At 48.9% G+C, this 13,954-nt stretch overlaps 6 protein-coding genes across 6 annotated transcripts; all 6 read right to left on the bottom strand.

Moving 5' to 3' along the window:
* Positions 1-929: 929 nt before the first annotated feature.
* Positions 930-1,943, bottom strand: N7500_007223 (uncharacterized protein; the record flags this gene model as incomplete). Its single annotated transcript, XM_056678367.1, has 1 exon — positions 930-1,943. One exon carries the CDS (start codon positions 1,941-1,943, stop codon positions 930-932), a length of 1,014 nt encoding a protein of 337 aa, XP_056533367.1.
* Positions 1,944-2,151: 208 nt separating this feature from the next.
* Positions 2,152-2,684, bottom strand: N7500_007222 (uncharacterized protein; the record flags this gene model as incomplete). The annotated part of the gene is given in 3 exon segments (XM_056678366.1): positions 2,152-2,195; positions 2,208-2,303; positions 2,321-2,684. The coding sequence occupies 3 exon segments, from the start codon at positions 2,682-2,684 to the stop codon at positions 2,152-2,154; spliced, it is 504 nt and encodes a 167-aa protein (XP_056533366.1).
* Positions 2,685-3,039: 355 nt separating this feature from the next.
* On the bottom strand, positions 3,040-3,959 carry N7500_007221 (Short-chain dehydrogenase/reductase SDR; the record flags this gene model as incomplete). The annotated part of the gene is made up of 3 exons (XM_056678365.1): positions 3,040-3,381; positions 3,463-3,863; positions 3,920-3,959. The coding sequence occupies 3 exons, from the start codon at positions 3,957-3,959 to the stop codon at positions 3,040-3,042; spliced, it is 783 nt and encodes a 260-aa protein (XP_056533365.1).
* A 515-nt stretch (positions 3,960-4,474) lies between these two features.
* Positions 4,475-8,942, bottom strand: N7500_007220 (putative RSC complex subunit (Sth1); the record flags this gene model as incomplete). Its single annotated transcript, XM_056678364.1, has 4 exons — positions 4,475-4,702; positions 4,758-8,464; positions 8,541-8,736; positions 8,850-8,942. The coding sequence occupies 4 exons, from the start codon at positions 8,940-8,942 to the stop codon at positions 4,475-4,477; spliced, it is 4,224 nt and encodes a 1,407-aa protein (XP_056533364.1).
* Positions 8,943-9,045: 103 nt separating this feature from the next.
* On the bottom strand, positions 9,046-11,964 carry N7500_007219 (uncharacterized protein; the record flags this gene model as incomplete). Its single annotated transcript, XM_056678363.1, has 7 exons — positions 9,046-9,433; positions 9,476-9,541; positions 10,431-11,045; positions 11,097-11,374; positions 11,438-11,553; positions 11,618-11,785; positions 11,838-11,964. 7 exons carry the CDS (start codon positions 11,962-11,964, stop codon positions 9,046-9,048), a joined length of 1,758 nt encoding a protein of 585 aa, XP_056533363.1.
* An 883-nt stretch (positions 11,965-12,847) lies between these two features.
* On the bottom strand, positions 12,848-13,564 carry mpt (putative DNA repair and transcription factor Ada; the record flags this gene model as incomplete). Its single annotated transcript, XM_056678362.1, has 1 exon — positions 12,848-13,564. The coding sequence occupies one exon, from the start codon at positions 13,562-13,564 to the stop codon at positions 12,848-12,850; it is 717 nt and encodes a 238-aa protein (XP_056533362.1).
* Between the last annotated feature and the right edge of the window lie 390 nt (positions 13,565-13,954).

Raw genomic sequence — 13,954 nt, 5'->3', positions numbered from 1 at the left:
CGCAGGCATAGCGCTAAAAATATCTCCTTTTTCAGTCGTCTACACCGTAGAGGACTTCGCAGGTCCACGAAAATTGCAGTACAATCATCCGAAGAATTTCTACGCATGAAAAATGTGTTTTAAAAAGAATTCAATCACATTACTATGGTACAGGCGACTTCCAGCTTTGTCCCGCGCGTGTATGGCCGGGGTGACACGTGATGAGACCGGACAGCTTCGATGATTATGTAAGACGAAAGGGCGTGCCCAGATTTCCTCCGGGGGTAAAAAGCGGCAAGAGATGAGCACTAAAGTGGAGGGGGAAAGCCATGAAGTGGGAACCCGGTACTTCGTACAGCATAGGTAGATCTAGGAAGTATCAGCCTTGTGGCCTGCGGTTAAACTTTAGCTAAGCCTAATGTACATACGGAGTAGAACGATGCGGAGTAGTTAAAAGTGACTTGCTTGAGTAGCGCAGAGGCTAATTACGAATTCTTGTATGGAGTCGATATAGCTACATATTCAACGCCAAAGGCTAGACCGCAAGATCATTCGCTTCTCTCATTATCCACTAGCCACTAAGCTTTGGCACTTCTTTGGAAACATCGACATCCGGCCCATTCAAAAAAGACGCCCTCGGACAATGCACTGGATTGAACCATCTCCCCTTGTCGGTCCATCGGGGTATTTATGTGATGATAGTCGGCATTTGATCAATATGTATTCCATCGGAACCATATCCATGACCCACATTCATAACGATGCCGCTATCTGATCTGGTATTCTTGAGCCAAGGTATCTACTGTCAACGCGGTCGAATTCAATAAACTTGTAGCCATTAGGGTGACTTTTAGATTAACTTCTTTATCGGGTCATCAGAGCGGTCGAAGATGGCCCTTCAACATTTGAGGTGAGAAAATATCAAAAAAAAAAAACTCGCTTTTTCGCGCCTATAGACAGAAATATCGTACGTCATTTTGATCGATCTTGACCACCATCTTGCCATGTGCCTCGTTACCTTCCATCAAACGGTGAGCCTGTTGAATATCCTCAAACCGGAAGACCTTCCAAGGATCCGCATTGAATTGTTTTCGCGCCACCATAGCGACAATCTCCTGAAGCGGAACATCCGACAAAGGAAACTCAGGCGTTCCAAAAACAAAGCTCCCAAAGAAGCTAAAGTGGACACCACTTGCCATCTGCACAAGAGGATTGAAGTTTGGAATGGGTGCAAGTCCACCCAAGAACCCGGCCAGACAGACCCGTCCTCCTCTATGCACCATCTTGAGCGAATCAATGACGGTACTGTTACCAATAAGTTCCAGAATAGCATCAAATTTATCAGAAATTCGTTCAGAAAGACATGGTTCTTCTATCAATACTTGTTCAACCCCAAGAGCCTTGAGTTGAGGTATACGTTTCTCCGTTCGAGTTGTTGCGGTAACATGAACCCCAGCCTGGACGGCCAGGTTGATCGCTGCTCTCCCTAAAGCAGAAGTACCACCACGAACGAGAAGCCGTTGTCTAGCTGATATCTCTAGGTTTCGAAAGAGACAGGTCCACGACGTGGCGTATGATTCTGGGATGGCTGCCAGCTGGTCCCAACTTAGGTCTTCTGCAGCTGGCCCGAGCGCAACGACATTTGAGACTTTGACTCGGGTGTACTCAGCGTAACTACCGTCAATAGTACGCCCAAGCCCGCCCATAAGGCTTGCGACAGGAGTTCCTTCTTTGAGTTCTCCTCCTGGACAGCTGAATACTGTGCCCACACATTCGATACCGCTGATTGGCATCCATTCGGCCCACTCTCCCTTTCGCATATGCATTTCTGCATGGTTGATGCCAAAGGCTTTGATTTTTATGATGACTTCTCCTTGATTTGGCTCTGGGGTATCTGGGGCGGCCACATCTTTGATTACTAGGGACTCGGGGCCGCCGAACTGTTCTATGACGATTGCTCTCATGTTGGACTGTAATATGCGCTCGATGAAGCTCAAGAGTCGGAGTTGTGCGGCATATCAGAGCTGTTTGTAGATATCAACACATTCCACGGTATCAGTGTGACATCATAAGGTTTTGCTCTGTTTGTTCGGTTTGATATCGACAGTCATGGTCCATCAAACCTCACCTTCTAACAGTCACTATGAGTTTGACTGATGCACCCTCCTCACATCAAAACTCCCCTTTTCCAATTTCCAAGGCAGCACATATCCTCGCTGGTTACTTACAACCATAATCCTCCCTTCTCTTAAATCGGTTGTATAATGTGTATGTCCAAATATCCAATCCGTCCCAAACGCACAATTTCACAAGTTCTTCGCGTACTGTGGACTTGAAGTACGCTGCACGGATGGTGCATGATGCATGACAACCAGGATAGACCGCTTTTCCTGCTCCCGAAGAGTTTGGATCTCACCCCTCAACCAGGTCAAGTCGGACTCGTGCGCTTGGTTGTGTTGCTCGATGGACCATTCTTTGATCATTTGGAAATCGGAGATTTTAGAACGGACTATATCCACTGAGTCCTGGGGGATCTGGGACCAGAGTGTGTAGCCTAAGATTAATACGTGGGAATCGGGGATGTCATATCGTCGTTGGCAGAGTAATACAAGACGGTCATTCATACAAGGTATTTTTTCAAGCTGTTTTGCTTTTTCGAGACTGAAGCGAAGGTTGTCTCGTCGAACTCGTGGTTTCCAAAGCATTACAAAACGATCTCAGACTTGGATGCTTGGTTTTGTAAAAAGTCACGATAATGGTTTTAATCCTCCAGGCGACCGATGTCCCCTGCCAGAACGAGGTATCTGGAGCAAACGGGAATTTCGAAGGAAGATTGTTGATTGATCCCCAGATGCAGGTCAGACAAGATCCGGAATGAGCTAGAAGGGGATCTCTCGAAAACGGACCGGATCGTCTGTAGTGCCATTTTGGGACATGAGAACACGAAACTCAAGCAAGTCAAGTAGGTATACGAGCACTCGTATCGAGATCAGGAACAAAGCTTAGACCGATCATGTGATATCCCTACCTATTGACTTATTCCTATTCTCTCAATCCCATCTACGCCATATAAGCACCACCAGAGACCTGCCAAGTCTGCCCAGTCAACCACTGCGACTCAGGACTAGCAATCAAAGACGCAACCCCAGCAACATCCTCAACTTCCCCAGGTCGACCCAGCGGTGACCACTTACTCAAAGCCTCATCGATCTGCTGAGGACTCATCTTCTCACCACCGGGGATATACTTCGCCGACATCTCAGCATACATATCAGTCTTAACACCGCCAGCCGCAATGCAATTAACAGTGATATTCCGCGGACCGAAATCCATCGCAAGACACTTGGTCATACCCTGGACAGCCGCTTTCGAGGCAGCATAGACAGCATGACGAGGGACGCCCTAAATCGCATCAGAACTCGTCAGCTGCTATGCAAGCCAACAAACACCAAGACCACCAGACTATTCGTCTGCTCTTCTTACCCTGACGGCTGAAATCGACGAAGTCAGCATAACACGCCCATAATCCTCCATGAAACGATAGGCTTGCTGAGCGACGAAATATTGACCCTTAACATTAACCGCAAAGACAGCGTCGATATCGCTACCCTTCACCTCGGAGAGATCGCCGAAATGCTCGATGCCTGAGTTACTGACTGCAATATCGAGGCGGCCAAATTCACGGTGCACAGTCTCGAACATGGCTTTCACCTCTTCTTCCTGTGAGACGTCGGCTTTGAAGGCGAGGGAGCGCACACCTAGGACACGGATCTGCTCGACGATGGCATCGGCTGCGGCGGCATTAGAGACGTAATTTATGGCTACGTCTGCTCCACGGTGGGCGAACTTAAGGGCTATTGCGGCGCCGATGCCGCGGCTAGAGCCTGTGACTGTTGTTTTCTATGAGTGTGTTGGCTCAGAGTGATGGTGTAGACCTTACTGATTGCAACTTTCCCGGCTAGGTCTTTGTTTGTGGACATACTTCCGAGCGGGGACTAGGGAGAACAGTCTGTCTGCGTAAATAGGAAGTGTCACTTTCTTCTTATATCTCACCATGTTGATCGCAAAGGTCGGTGAGCATATGCATGCGTCACACTCGTATAGAATTTAACTTTTAGAAAACAGATGAATTCGTGTTGTATAGAGTATGTGGTTCAAATCGATTCGAATTGCTCCTAGTTTGCAGGTACATACTCATCAAATACAGGGGTGGTCTTGCGCAAAATGAACCTTGTCAATGCAGTCAAGACAACGCACCCAGGAAAATCAATCGCTTAGAACAATACAGCGCCATCCTCCGGAAGTCCATCCTCTCAAAACAAAACATTCACGAAATAATAAACGCCTTTCGTAGATGGCACAGAGAAAGAAAGAAAAGTATTTTCGGATTACACATGACAAGAAGAAAGCATGAGCGGCAAGAAAAGTCGCAGGAGTGCAATATGCAGCGTGGGGTTGTTTAATTAGGTTATCAAGCCCCGTTACGATGATCAATTCACTCTCCAAAGCCGTAGTCAGCGCCATTTGAAGCACTGGGACTATCCCGGTTGGGATTGTTGAAAGTGAGCTTCAGCTTCGGTTGGCCTGGGGTCCCAGCAGTAAGCGGAGTGTCGGCGCCCGAGGCAAACTCGGTCGAACCATCACCACCAGCGTAATGATCTTCAAAGTTGGCGAGCTCAGGATGGTCCTCGGTCAATCGACGCAATTCCACCAAGCACTTGGTCTGTAATATCATTAGTATGGGGGTAAATAATTTATAAGATCTCACTCAAGCTTACCTCGATATCATTAGCATCCTGGAACAACAGACTGCCATCTTCGTTGTAAGTGCGGGCATTCTGGCAAAGCAAGTGGATGTCATCACGGAACTGCTTCAAGCTCTGGTAATCGGCTCGCTTGACCTTCTTCTGAATCGCATCCATAGCAATGGGATTTTGAATGATCATGTAGTAGTCGGGGTAATAAGAGCGCGGCGGGGGTTTCATGAATGGTTCGATGATGGAACGGACCATGGGGCCTTCTTCACTATCAGAGCCTTCCGGTTGCACCTCGGCCTCCATGTCCATCAACGACTGAATCACAGTATCAAGAATGCGAGTCAAGTTGGCGCGATCAGTAGGGTTGAGCGTATCCGGAACTTTAGGCTGGCGGCCTCTCTTACGCTTAGGCTGTGGGGTTTCTTCCACAACTTCCTCGGCCTTGCGCTTGGGAGGGGGGCCACGACGGCGCTTTTGTTTTTGAGGAGTGTCGTCCTCATCAATGATCGATGGCTCAGGTGAGGAGTCATCTACATCACGTCCAGCCTTGTTAGACTTGCGACGCTCCACACGAGCTTCTTTACGTGCTATCGCATCTTCGATAGTATCGTCATCGGCATCCACTGCCATCAACCACTGCTCTTCGGTGAGACCATCATCGTACTTGGTCACCTTACGCTCACGGGCACCACGACCAGTGACTTCCATCTCGACTTCTTCAGTGACAGGGTTGTCTTCCTGCATATAAATTTCGGGCAATTCTTGCTCGCACATCAATCGAGGGTAGCGGTGGCCAGGACCATATTGGTCAGTGGCAATTCGCTGCCTGTCTATCTCCTGGAAGATGGGAATTTCTTCTTCAGACCGGGCCATAACTTCGTTGAGTTCATCGTCATCCATTTCGTCGTGATCACCAATGTGTTCCGCAGCCTCTGCCGTGTCCAAAAGAGTTCGAAGAAGTGCATCTCGCTCTTCATTAGTGGACTTGTTATCGAATTTTCCGGCCTGGATGACCTTGCCATCCATGTCCAGCTTGAACTGGGCACGCTCGAGGATCTTCTCTTCGACGGAGTTGGAGCTGATAAGCCGCAAAATGCGGACCTCGTTCTTCTGACCAATACGATGAGCACGATCCTGGGCTTGCAAGTCCTGGTGAGGGTTCCAATCCGAGTCATAAATAATAACAGTATCTGCAGTCTGTAGGTTGAGACCAAGACCACCTGCACGGGTGGAAAGCAAAAAGCAAAAGTATTCAGAACCAGGAGCGTTGAACTGCTTTAGGAGCTCTGATCGGTCGTCGGACTTGGTGGATCCGTCGAGGCGGAGGTACTTCATCCCACGGAGGCGAAGGAAATCCTCCATGATATTCATGATCTGGGTCATCTGGAAGAACATCAAGACTCTGTGGCCCGTAGCACGGAACTTAGGAAGGATGCGATCAAGTAACTCAAACTTTCCTGCCGTGCGCCAAAGAAGGTCGTTGGACATACGGGTAGGGTTCATCTGATCTTCAACGGGCTCAAAGACGAACGGATGGTTGCAAAGTTTTCGCAACTGCATAAGCATATTGCTGAGACCCCGCATTCCAGTCTTGCCGCCCTTGCCATCAGTGACAGCCATCTTGTTATGGGTGACAAGTTGCTTGTACAGCTTGGCCTGCAAGGCGGAGAATCGACACTTGATGACACGCTCCTGCTTGTCAGGCAAATCTTTCTCGACATCCTTCTTCAAACGTCTGAGAAGGAATGGCCGAAGAACCTTGTGAAGACGACGAATAACGAGAAGTTGCTCCTCTTCGCTCAGGTCCATACGGTCCTGGCCACCAGTATTTGCGAAGGGTGTATTGAACCATTCATCAAACGACTTGACAGACTTGAAGATATTGGGAAGGACAAAGTTGAGAAGAGCCCATAGTTCGGGCAAGTTGTTTTGCAGAGGGGTACCGGTCAAAATGATACGGTATCGACTGGTGTAGTAGGTTGAAAGAGTGCTACTGAGCTTGGACTGCGTGTTCTTCATGCGGTGACCTTCGTCGACAATCATGTGTGTCCACTTGATCTTGCTGAGGATCGGACGATCCTTGATGATGTACTCGTAGGTGGTCAGAAGAACTTGGAAGTTGCCCCAGCGGATCTGCTGCTGTTGCTGCTTTCTTGCATTAGGTGGGCCCTTGTAGACTACCTTGCTCACGCCGGGCGCCCACTTATCGAACTCATTGTTCCAATTGGTGAGCGTGGACAGTGGAACAATGACCAAAAATGGCCCATTATTCTTTTTCTTTTCGATGATGTGGGTAATCAAACTGATTGTCTGGATCGTCTTTCCGAGACCCATCTCGTCAGCCAAAATACCGTTCAGGTTGTTGTTGTACAGTGAAATCATCCATTGCAAACCCTTAATCTGATACTCCTTAAGAGTTCCTCCCACGAGCATGTCGGGCTGCGTGGTGACTTCTTCATTGATGCGATGAGCAACAGCATAGTAGTCGACCTTCTTCTTTCCAGTGGCGGTATGCCCGTCTCCCTCATCTTCGCTATCCGCAAGCTCTTGGTCAGACTCATCATCATACTCATGCGCCTCCCCATAACGATTAGCCAGGCTCCGCTGCTGTTCCTTGACGGAGGCGGCAAGCTGCTTAAGGAAGTTGTCGGTCTGCTTGAGCAGATGAGAGATACGTGAATCCTTCGCTTGTCCCAAAAGCTTCAGGTATGTCTCTTCATCGTTGGCCTTCAAGGCCTGCAGACGTTGCTTGGCAGTTCGCTCCACACGCCTCTGCTCTTCGCGTTCCATGTGCTGATGGTGTGAAATCATCATACGGCCTAGCTTCTGCGAGCGCGCACGTTGCTGGACAGAAGCATTGGCGAGATCAGCGCTGTGGTTGAGGATGGCCTGCAACTGATCGTACTGCTTCTTCTTCTCGCGAGATTCACGAGCATCACGTTGTTGCTTCTCAAGCTTCTCGGTGATACGAGCCTCACGCAGTGACTGCTTCTTCATGCGGCGGTGACTCGAGCGATTAGCTGTCATTCCGAGGTTACTGTAGTGGAACATCTCGCTCTGAAGCTGCTTGCGGTACTGTCGCTGTTTAGGTAAAAGATTCAGTGATTTGTACTCAATCAGGGCCTTGAGCTTGAGGGAGTCATCGTAGGTTGGTGCGTCGCTCTTGCTTGTATCCCATACACCGAGATTAGCGGGTAATTGAGCAAGCTCTGCTTTGCGGGCGGTGATTTTATTATACAGTATGATCTCACGATCCTCGCGCATCTGCTCCAAATCAATTCCAGGTGGCAAGAGAGCAGGGATGCGCACACGATTTGCACGGTTGGCGTGATCAGTATAGCTAATAGTCTTGGAGAGTGAGTCGTATGGAGACTGGAAATTGTCATACCACTCCCTGGTCATGACTTCAGCATCTGCGCTTTCTGGAGCCTGGCTGCCAGCGCCATCAGCGGCAGCTTCAATGATCTTTTCGGCTGCGGTAACGTTCTCTGTGGGAGTAGGTGGTTGGGACTTTTTCTGATTTTGGAAAAGCTGTTCTTGAACACGCGGGGGAATGGCGAGATTCTTGGACAGCATCTTGAAAGCCAGGATCTGGTTCCGAAGAGTAGCCAGTTGCTCTGGTGAAAAGCTACCGCTGCCAACTGTCGCATTTTTCTGATTCAAAGCAACCGCCGAGGCGTTAGTGGCACTAGGTGTGGCAGCAGTCGAGGAAGCCGAGGGTGTGCGACCTAGAAGAGCATCTGTCAGTCTTGTGGAAGACCTTGGGGTTGGAGGGGAACGAGGAGAGTAAATGACAAAGCTTACCATGAGAGCCATTGGCAGCTTCAGGAGTAGCGCCGTTCATCTGTTGCTGTTGGCGCTGCTGTTGAGCCTGCTGCTGAGCCATGCGCTGTTGTTTTTGAAAAGCCTGTTGCCGTTGAATGGCAGCAAGTAGGTTGTGGGCCTTGATGAACTCCGGGTCATCGGGGCGAACACCTTGTTCTTGCATTTGCTTGTATTTCTGGGGCAAAGGTTAGAGACGGCAGCAAGGGCAGGCAAGGCATAGTAAGGCGCATCAAGGTATTAAAAAATTGATATACGGGAAGGTGCGTTGTTGTAATGCGACAAACTTACCTGAAGTATCTCCTGGACATTTTGCTGCGTGAGGTTAGGCGGCAAGCTCACGTTGCCAGGCGCCATGTTGGGCGCTGGGTGTAAGGAAGCCATTGAGACGCGTGTAATTTTCTTTAATTCATGAGCAAGTGAGGTAGGTTGGGGGCAATGTCAAGGTCGATGCGGAGTTGTGGCAAGTCACGGTCTCCACCTAGTATCAATTGCCAAGTCGCGTGGGGAAGAGAAGGGCGATCGCGATCGAGATAATGGCAAGCAACAGTGTGGGGTGAGCTTGTTTATGGTGAATGCGATCAGTGGGCGACTGTATGGGATGCTTGGCGATGGAAAGCGTGATGTTTGGGGCCGTGGTCGGAGCTTCCGATGCGATGGGGGGAGCGGGTACTTTCAGGGACAAGGGAGTCAAAGAAAGCGAGTAAAAAGGCGAGTTCCCGGGGTAAAGCAGGGTGGGGAGGGAACTCAAAAGTTGAAGGCGCGTTGGGATGGCGCGTTCAAAAAGTGGATGGATGAAAATGGAGATGAGGGAACGGAGTTGCGCGACAGGCTCGGGGAAATCTGGGTGCTCAGAGCAAAGGACTGACAACAGCCTGGCAAGGAGTTTTTTGCAAAGGACCTTTGTCAGCAGTCACGTGATTCCGTGCTGAATTGTAGCCTGGGGCAGCGCAGCTCTGGTACCGTACCGGTTTGGGATAAGTCTACGGAGTACTGGTGTTGTGAGAGAAGAATGAATTTAGTCTGGGTCGAGCATTTGCTTTCTTCGATTCGAGTAAAGCACTGAATGTAGTGATTTGCTTTTCTTGCTGTCACAAGGAAAATGACAATACATCGTATACCCGGGTCCACCCTTGCTGTCAACGGGTATCTACTCCGTTCTCCGTACGGAGTACACGATGGAAGATCATATCTAAATTACAACTAGAATATAACCTCGGGAGTACCTATGTATCAGCTTACCTATCAGTAGATTGAGGTTTGTTTAACTTCCAAGTCCAGTACGTTTGGCGCAGCCACTTGTCATTGACCCAGTAGCACAGTCATTAACGCGCCGTGCTTGTACTTTAATCAGAAACATGGAAACCGGGAGTTCGCTAGACCCGTTTCTTTTTCTTCGTCTATCATGCAGGAAGAATGGAAAAGCGATACAGGCGGAGGACCAGCGATGGAAACGACCTCGGGAGTCTTCTATGTCGGGTGTTGAGACACTAGACCCAAAATGGTAAAGCTAGCTCAGGCAATTCTCAGACTGTTTACACTCTTGAAACGCGAATAAAGGCTTGGATGGTTTTACCTATTCGCTACAAGACACCCATATCCATGTTTGTCATCATCTTACTAACTCTGTATTGAGAATAATAGTAGCCGGGGTATACTCCCGACCTCCACGGGGACCACCACGGCAAAGCAAACCAGAAAGAAGAAAGAACAATCAAAAAGGAGAGGACGATCCCATGTAAGACTCAGGGGATTAGCGACGGAATGATAATAGGTATCACCACCACAACCGATCATAAGCTCCCAAACTCCAAAATCCCATGCTCATGATCAATAACAAACGTAAGAGGCACTTTCAGAACGTTCCCTTACGCATTTGGTGCAGCAAGAAGGGACCGCTTGATGGGTGGAGGTGGAGGGGGCTTCTTGGCACGAGATGGTGGAGGTGGTGGAGGAGCCTTTTTCAATCCAATAGTGTTCAAGTTGTTTGCACTGGGTCTCCGGGATACTGCGCTGCCATGAGATGTTGCGGGTGAGATAGACCTGCCCCCGCTAAACATCCGCTCGGGACTAGAACGGCCATATGAGCTGACCTCTTCGGAGTCGGCATAAGGATCGGCGGAGATTCGACCCCCTACTTGAGTGCTGCCTCGACGTCCAAACCCAGCCAGATTCTCGCTGGCAGTTCGCTGCTGAATCCACTGCGATGCAACTGGCGATTGTTCTTGTCGCAGTTGAGCTGGGCCTTCGAAGGTGGGAACTCTGCTGAGAACGGGGCGTGTGGCCCCACTGGTACTCCCATAGGTCTCTCGCGGGGGCGACTCGGTGTATAGTTTCGTATTAGATCTGGTTGATCGGATGGTAGGCCGAATCTCCGTGGCATTGATCGACTCCTCCTGCAACGGCTCATACCGTTCCTGGTACGAGTGGGCAGTGTTGGAACGAGGACGGGTTGGACGGCGGGGAGGGGCTAGCGCTTGGCCGTTCCTATTTCAGTGTTAGTATCCACGAGATGCAGCGGTCAAGACCAATGCTTACCCAGCCCATTCATTCTTCAGCAGCAGGAGGGCCTCACGGGACCGTTCATGGTATTCAAGCTGGGCGTCCAAAAACGCCCCCATGTCCATGACATTGTCGGATTCGGCTTCTCTAATGTCCTGCATGCGACGCAGCACGTCGTCGCTAGCTTCCTCGTACTTGACTTTTTGTGAACGCAGTTCTTCCTCCACGCGGAAGTCCTCCTTCTTAGCCTTCTCCATCTTAGAGAGAGAAGTGTCGTATGCCAGCCGACGGCTGTCAAGCTTCTTGCGAGCGTGCTAAGAGGCAGGTTAATACGTGGTTTGTCAACCTTCGATGAACGTTCAAATCAAAAGGCGTACCTGCAAGTCTTTCATTTGAGTCAGGGATCTTTCGAGGGACTCAAGCCAGCTTGAAGTCGCCTGCGCGATGTAGCTTTCTTGGATGCGCGCAATGCGTTCTTCGGTGCGTCCAAACACTAATCGAATTGTTAGTGATGCAATTCCTCTCCCACGTTCCCCGGGCTCTTCTTCAGAACTCACTGATCAGACATTGGCCGTATTCCGAGTTCCCATCAAAGTCTTCGCCGTGGGCCACCATGCTGCTTCCCAAATGGGCAATTGGGAGGGTCTTCTCTTTGTCATCTCCCTCATTGCGCTTCGAGATAGCCTTCACATAAGAGGTCATGGATTTATGAATGCGATCAACACCTAGAGAGAGGTTAGATATGGATCAAATATAGGTGCGAAGCGTAGTTCCTACCTTCATGTCGCACCCCCATCTCCGTCTCCATTGCCTTGAAATCATCAGAGAGACAGGTCTTGGCCTCCCCACCCATGCGTTCTCCAGCCCATTGTTTGAATCGGCCGATCCTCTTGTTCACGTGCATGTTGGTATGTAGAATGGAAGAATAATCGAAACCAGCGATTGTGTGAGATAAAAAAAAAAGGAGTCAAGGGAATGTTCAAGTAGAATGTAGAAGAAAAGAGGGGGCAAGTACCTCGGGAGGTTGGAAATTAGATTAAATCATGGGGCACGCAATTATGATAAAATGGTAGGGAATTATAGCGAGGGCAATAGGTTTAGGTCACAATAAATACAATTTATGCATGCAGTAATGCCGATCCTGTCAATCTTGTCAATCAGTGGAGAAAGACCGGGGGCATTGTATAAAGTATTCTTTCAATTCTTATATCATTTGTATGTATGTACCTACAAAAATTGAAGACGTGACTGTATTATCTGTCAACGGACTCCGTATCCGTATGAAGTTTGACACTAAAATAGCCTGAGACCAGGGGAGGAAATTGGTTAGAGCCGTGACACGCGTTAGTGGATGTAGTGGAGAGCCACCAGATCCCATTGGCTTGTGGGTTTGATTACTATAATTATCTTATTGCCACTCCAGAACAGGTCCAGTATCGTACTATGGATACATGTGTAAGACCCTTATCAACTATGGAAATCTTGAAATATACGAGATAAGGGGTAATACCGTACACTCCCGAGGTCGGTGCATGCGATGGCTTGAAAAAAACGGGTTTCAATTCTGTTTCAGTTGATGCAAATGGGCCCATTGAGGACCAGATTCAAGATCCAATGACTATCAGTGGATATTGCATCGCCGCAATGCCAATGCCAATTTAAATCAAAAACGGCTTAAATCCTGTTGATTTCCATCCAATTGACATGAGGTTACGGAGTACATTATTGGTGGAGATAGATACTGCTTCTTTTCAAATATCCATACCAGAAATTGGGTGAAAAATATATCACCACTCAGCCAGAATCATCTGAGGGTCAATAGATAATGAATCAGGCACCCACGTTTGTTCTGATTCCGCCAGCAGTGCATCGAACTCATTCCAGCCACCCATCAATGGGATTTCGTCCCCAGCCGCCGATAGACCAGCCTCTTTCTCACTATTCCTATCTAGATCCAACATCTCACCCCTATCAGAGGCGAAGCGCGGTGTTTCAACCCCAGAAAAAGCATTGGGTGATGAGTCGGGCGAGTGCAGGTTGCTCTGCATAAGGCTTTCTACATATTGACCGGGCGTCACGCCCACATGTTTCTTAAACACGCGATGGAAATGACTGGGTGTCAGGCCAGCCTCAGCCGCCAGATCTTTTAACTTTGGTTTCAGCCCTGCCGTCAGAATGTTCCGGATTGACTCGCAGGCATTTTTAATCATGGTAGTTTGTGGGTTGCTTTGAGCCGCCGTCTGACCCAAATGCGGCCGACAGCGCTTGCAGGGTCGGAAGCCTGCTTTCTCTGCTTGCGGAGGGGTATCATAAAATTGGACATTGGCGCGGCGGGCTAGGCGTGCTGGGCATGAAGGGCGGCAGTATATTTTGGTGGTGAGGACGGCGTAGACGAAACTATTGGCTGTGATGTCGCGGGTTGAGATGGCTTGCCACCGTTTCGTATCGGTGAGGGGATCGGGACTGAGTCGGGGGATCTCTTGGGGCTTGGATAAATCTGTCATATTTATGGTATTCATCGGGTTCTCAAAATATAGATATTTTCAACCTTTTGTGTTCATTGTGGTGTCAAATTCCAGGTAAGGTGAAGTCTCAGGGAACCTCTCGAGGTCCAGGTGGTTGATCTCAAATTGACCAATCACCATCCCGATTGACTCCCAATACCTCCATCACCTACCAGGTCGATGGGTACGGTACACATCCATATCATGTAATATGTATATGTTGGGTCAAATGATTTCCCTGGCATCTCAGATCTGATGTCAACCCTTTCAATTTCTCTTCAGGTCGTTCTACTTGCATGTCTATCTTCTTTCTGGTTCTCATTATGTATATACAAACGTGACCCGACTATATATATATTCAACAAAAAAAAATTGAAATGAAAAGAATAG

The sequence above is a fragment of the Penicillium coprophilum genome (genome assembly GCF_028826855.1).
Source record: "Penicillium coprophilum strain IBT 35676 chromosome Unknown utg000004l_segment0_segment0, whole genome shotgun sequence".
NCBI lineage: Eukaryota > Fungi > Ascomycota > Eurotiomycetes > Eurotiales > Aspergillaceae > Penicillium > Penicillium coprophilum.
The sequence above is the reverse complement of the archived record's forward strand: the minus strand, read 5'-3'. Positions and strand labels throughout refer to the sequence as shown.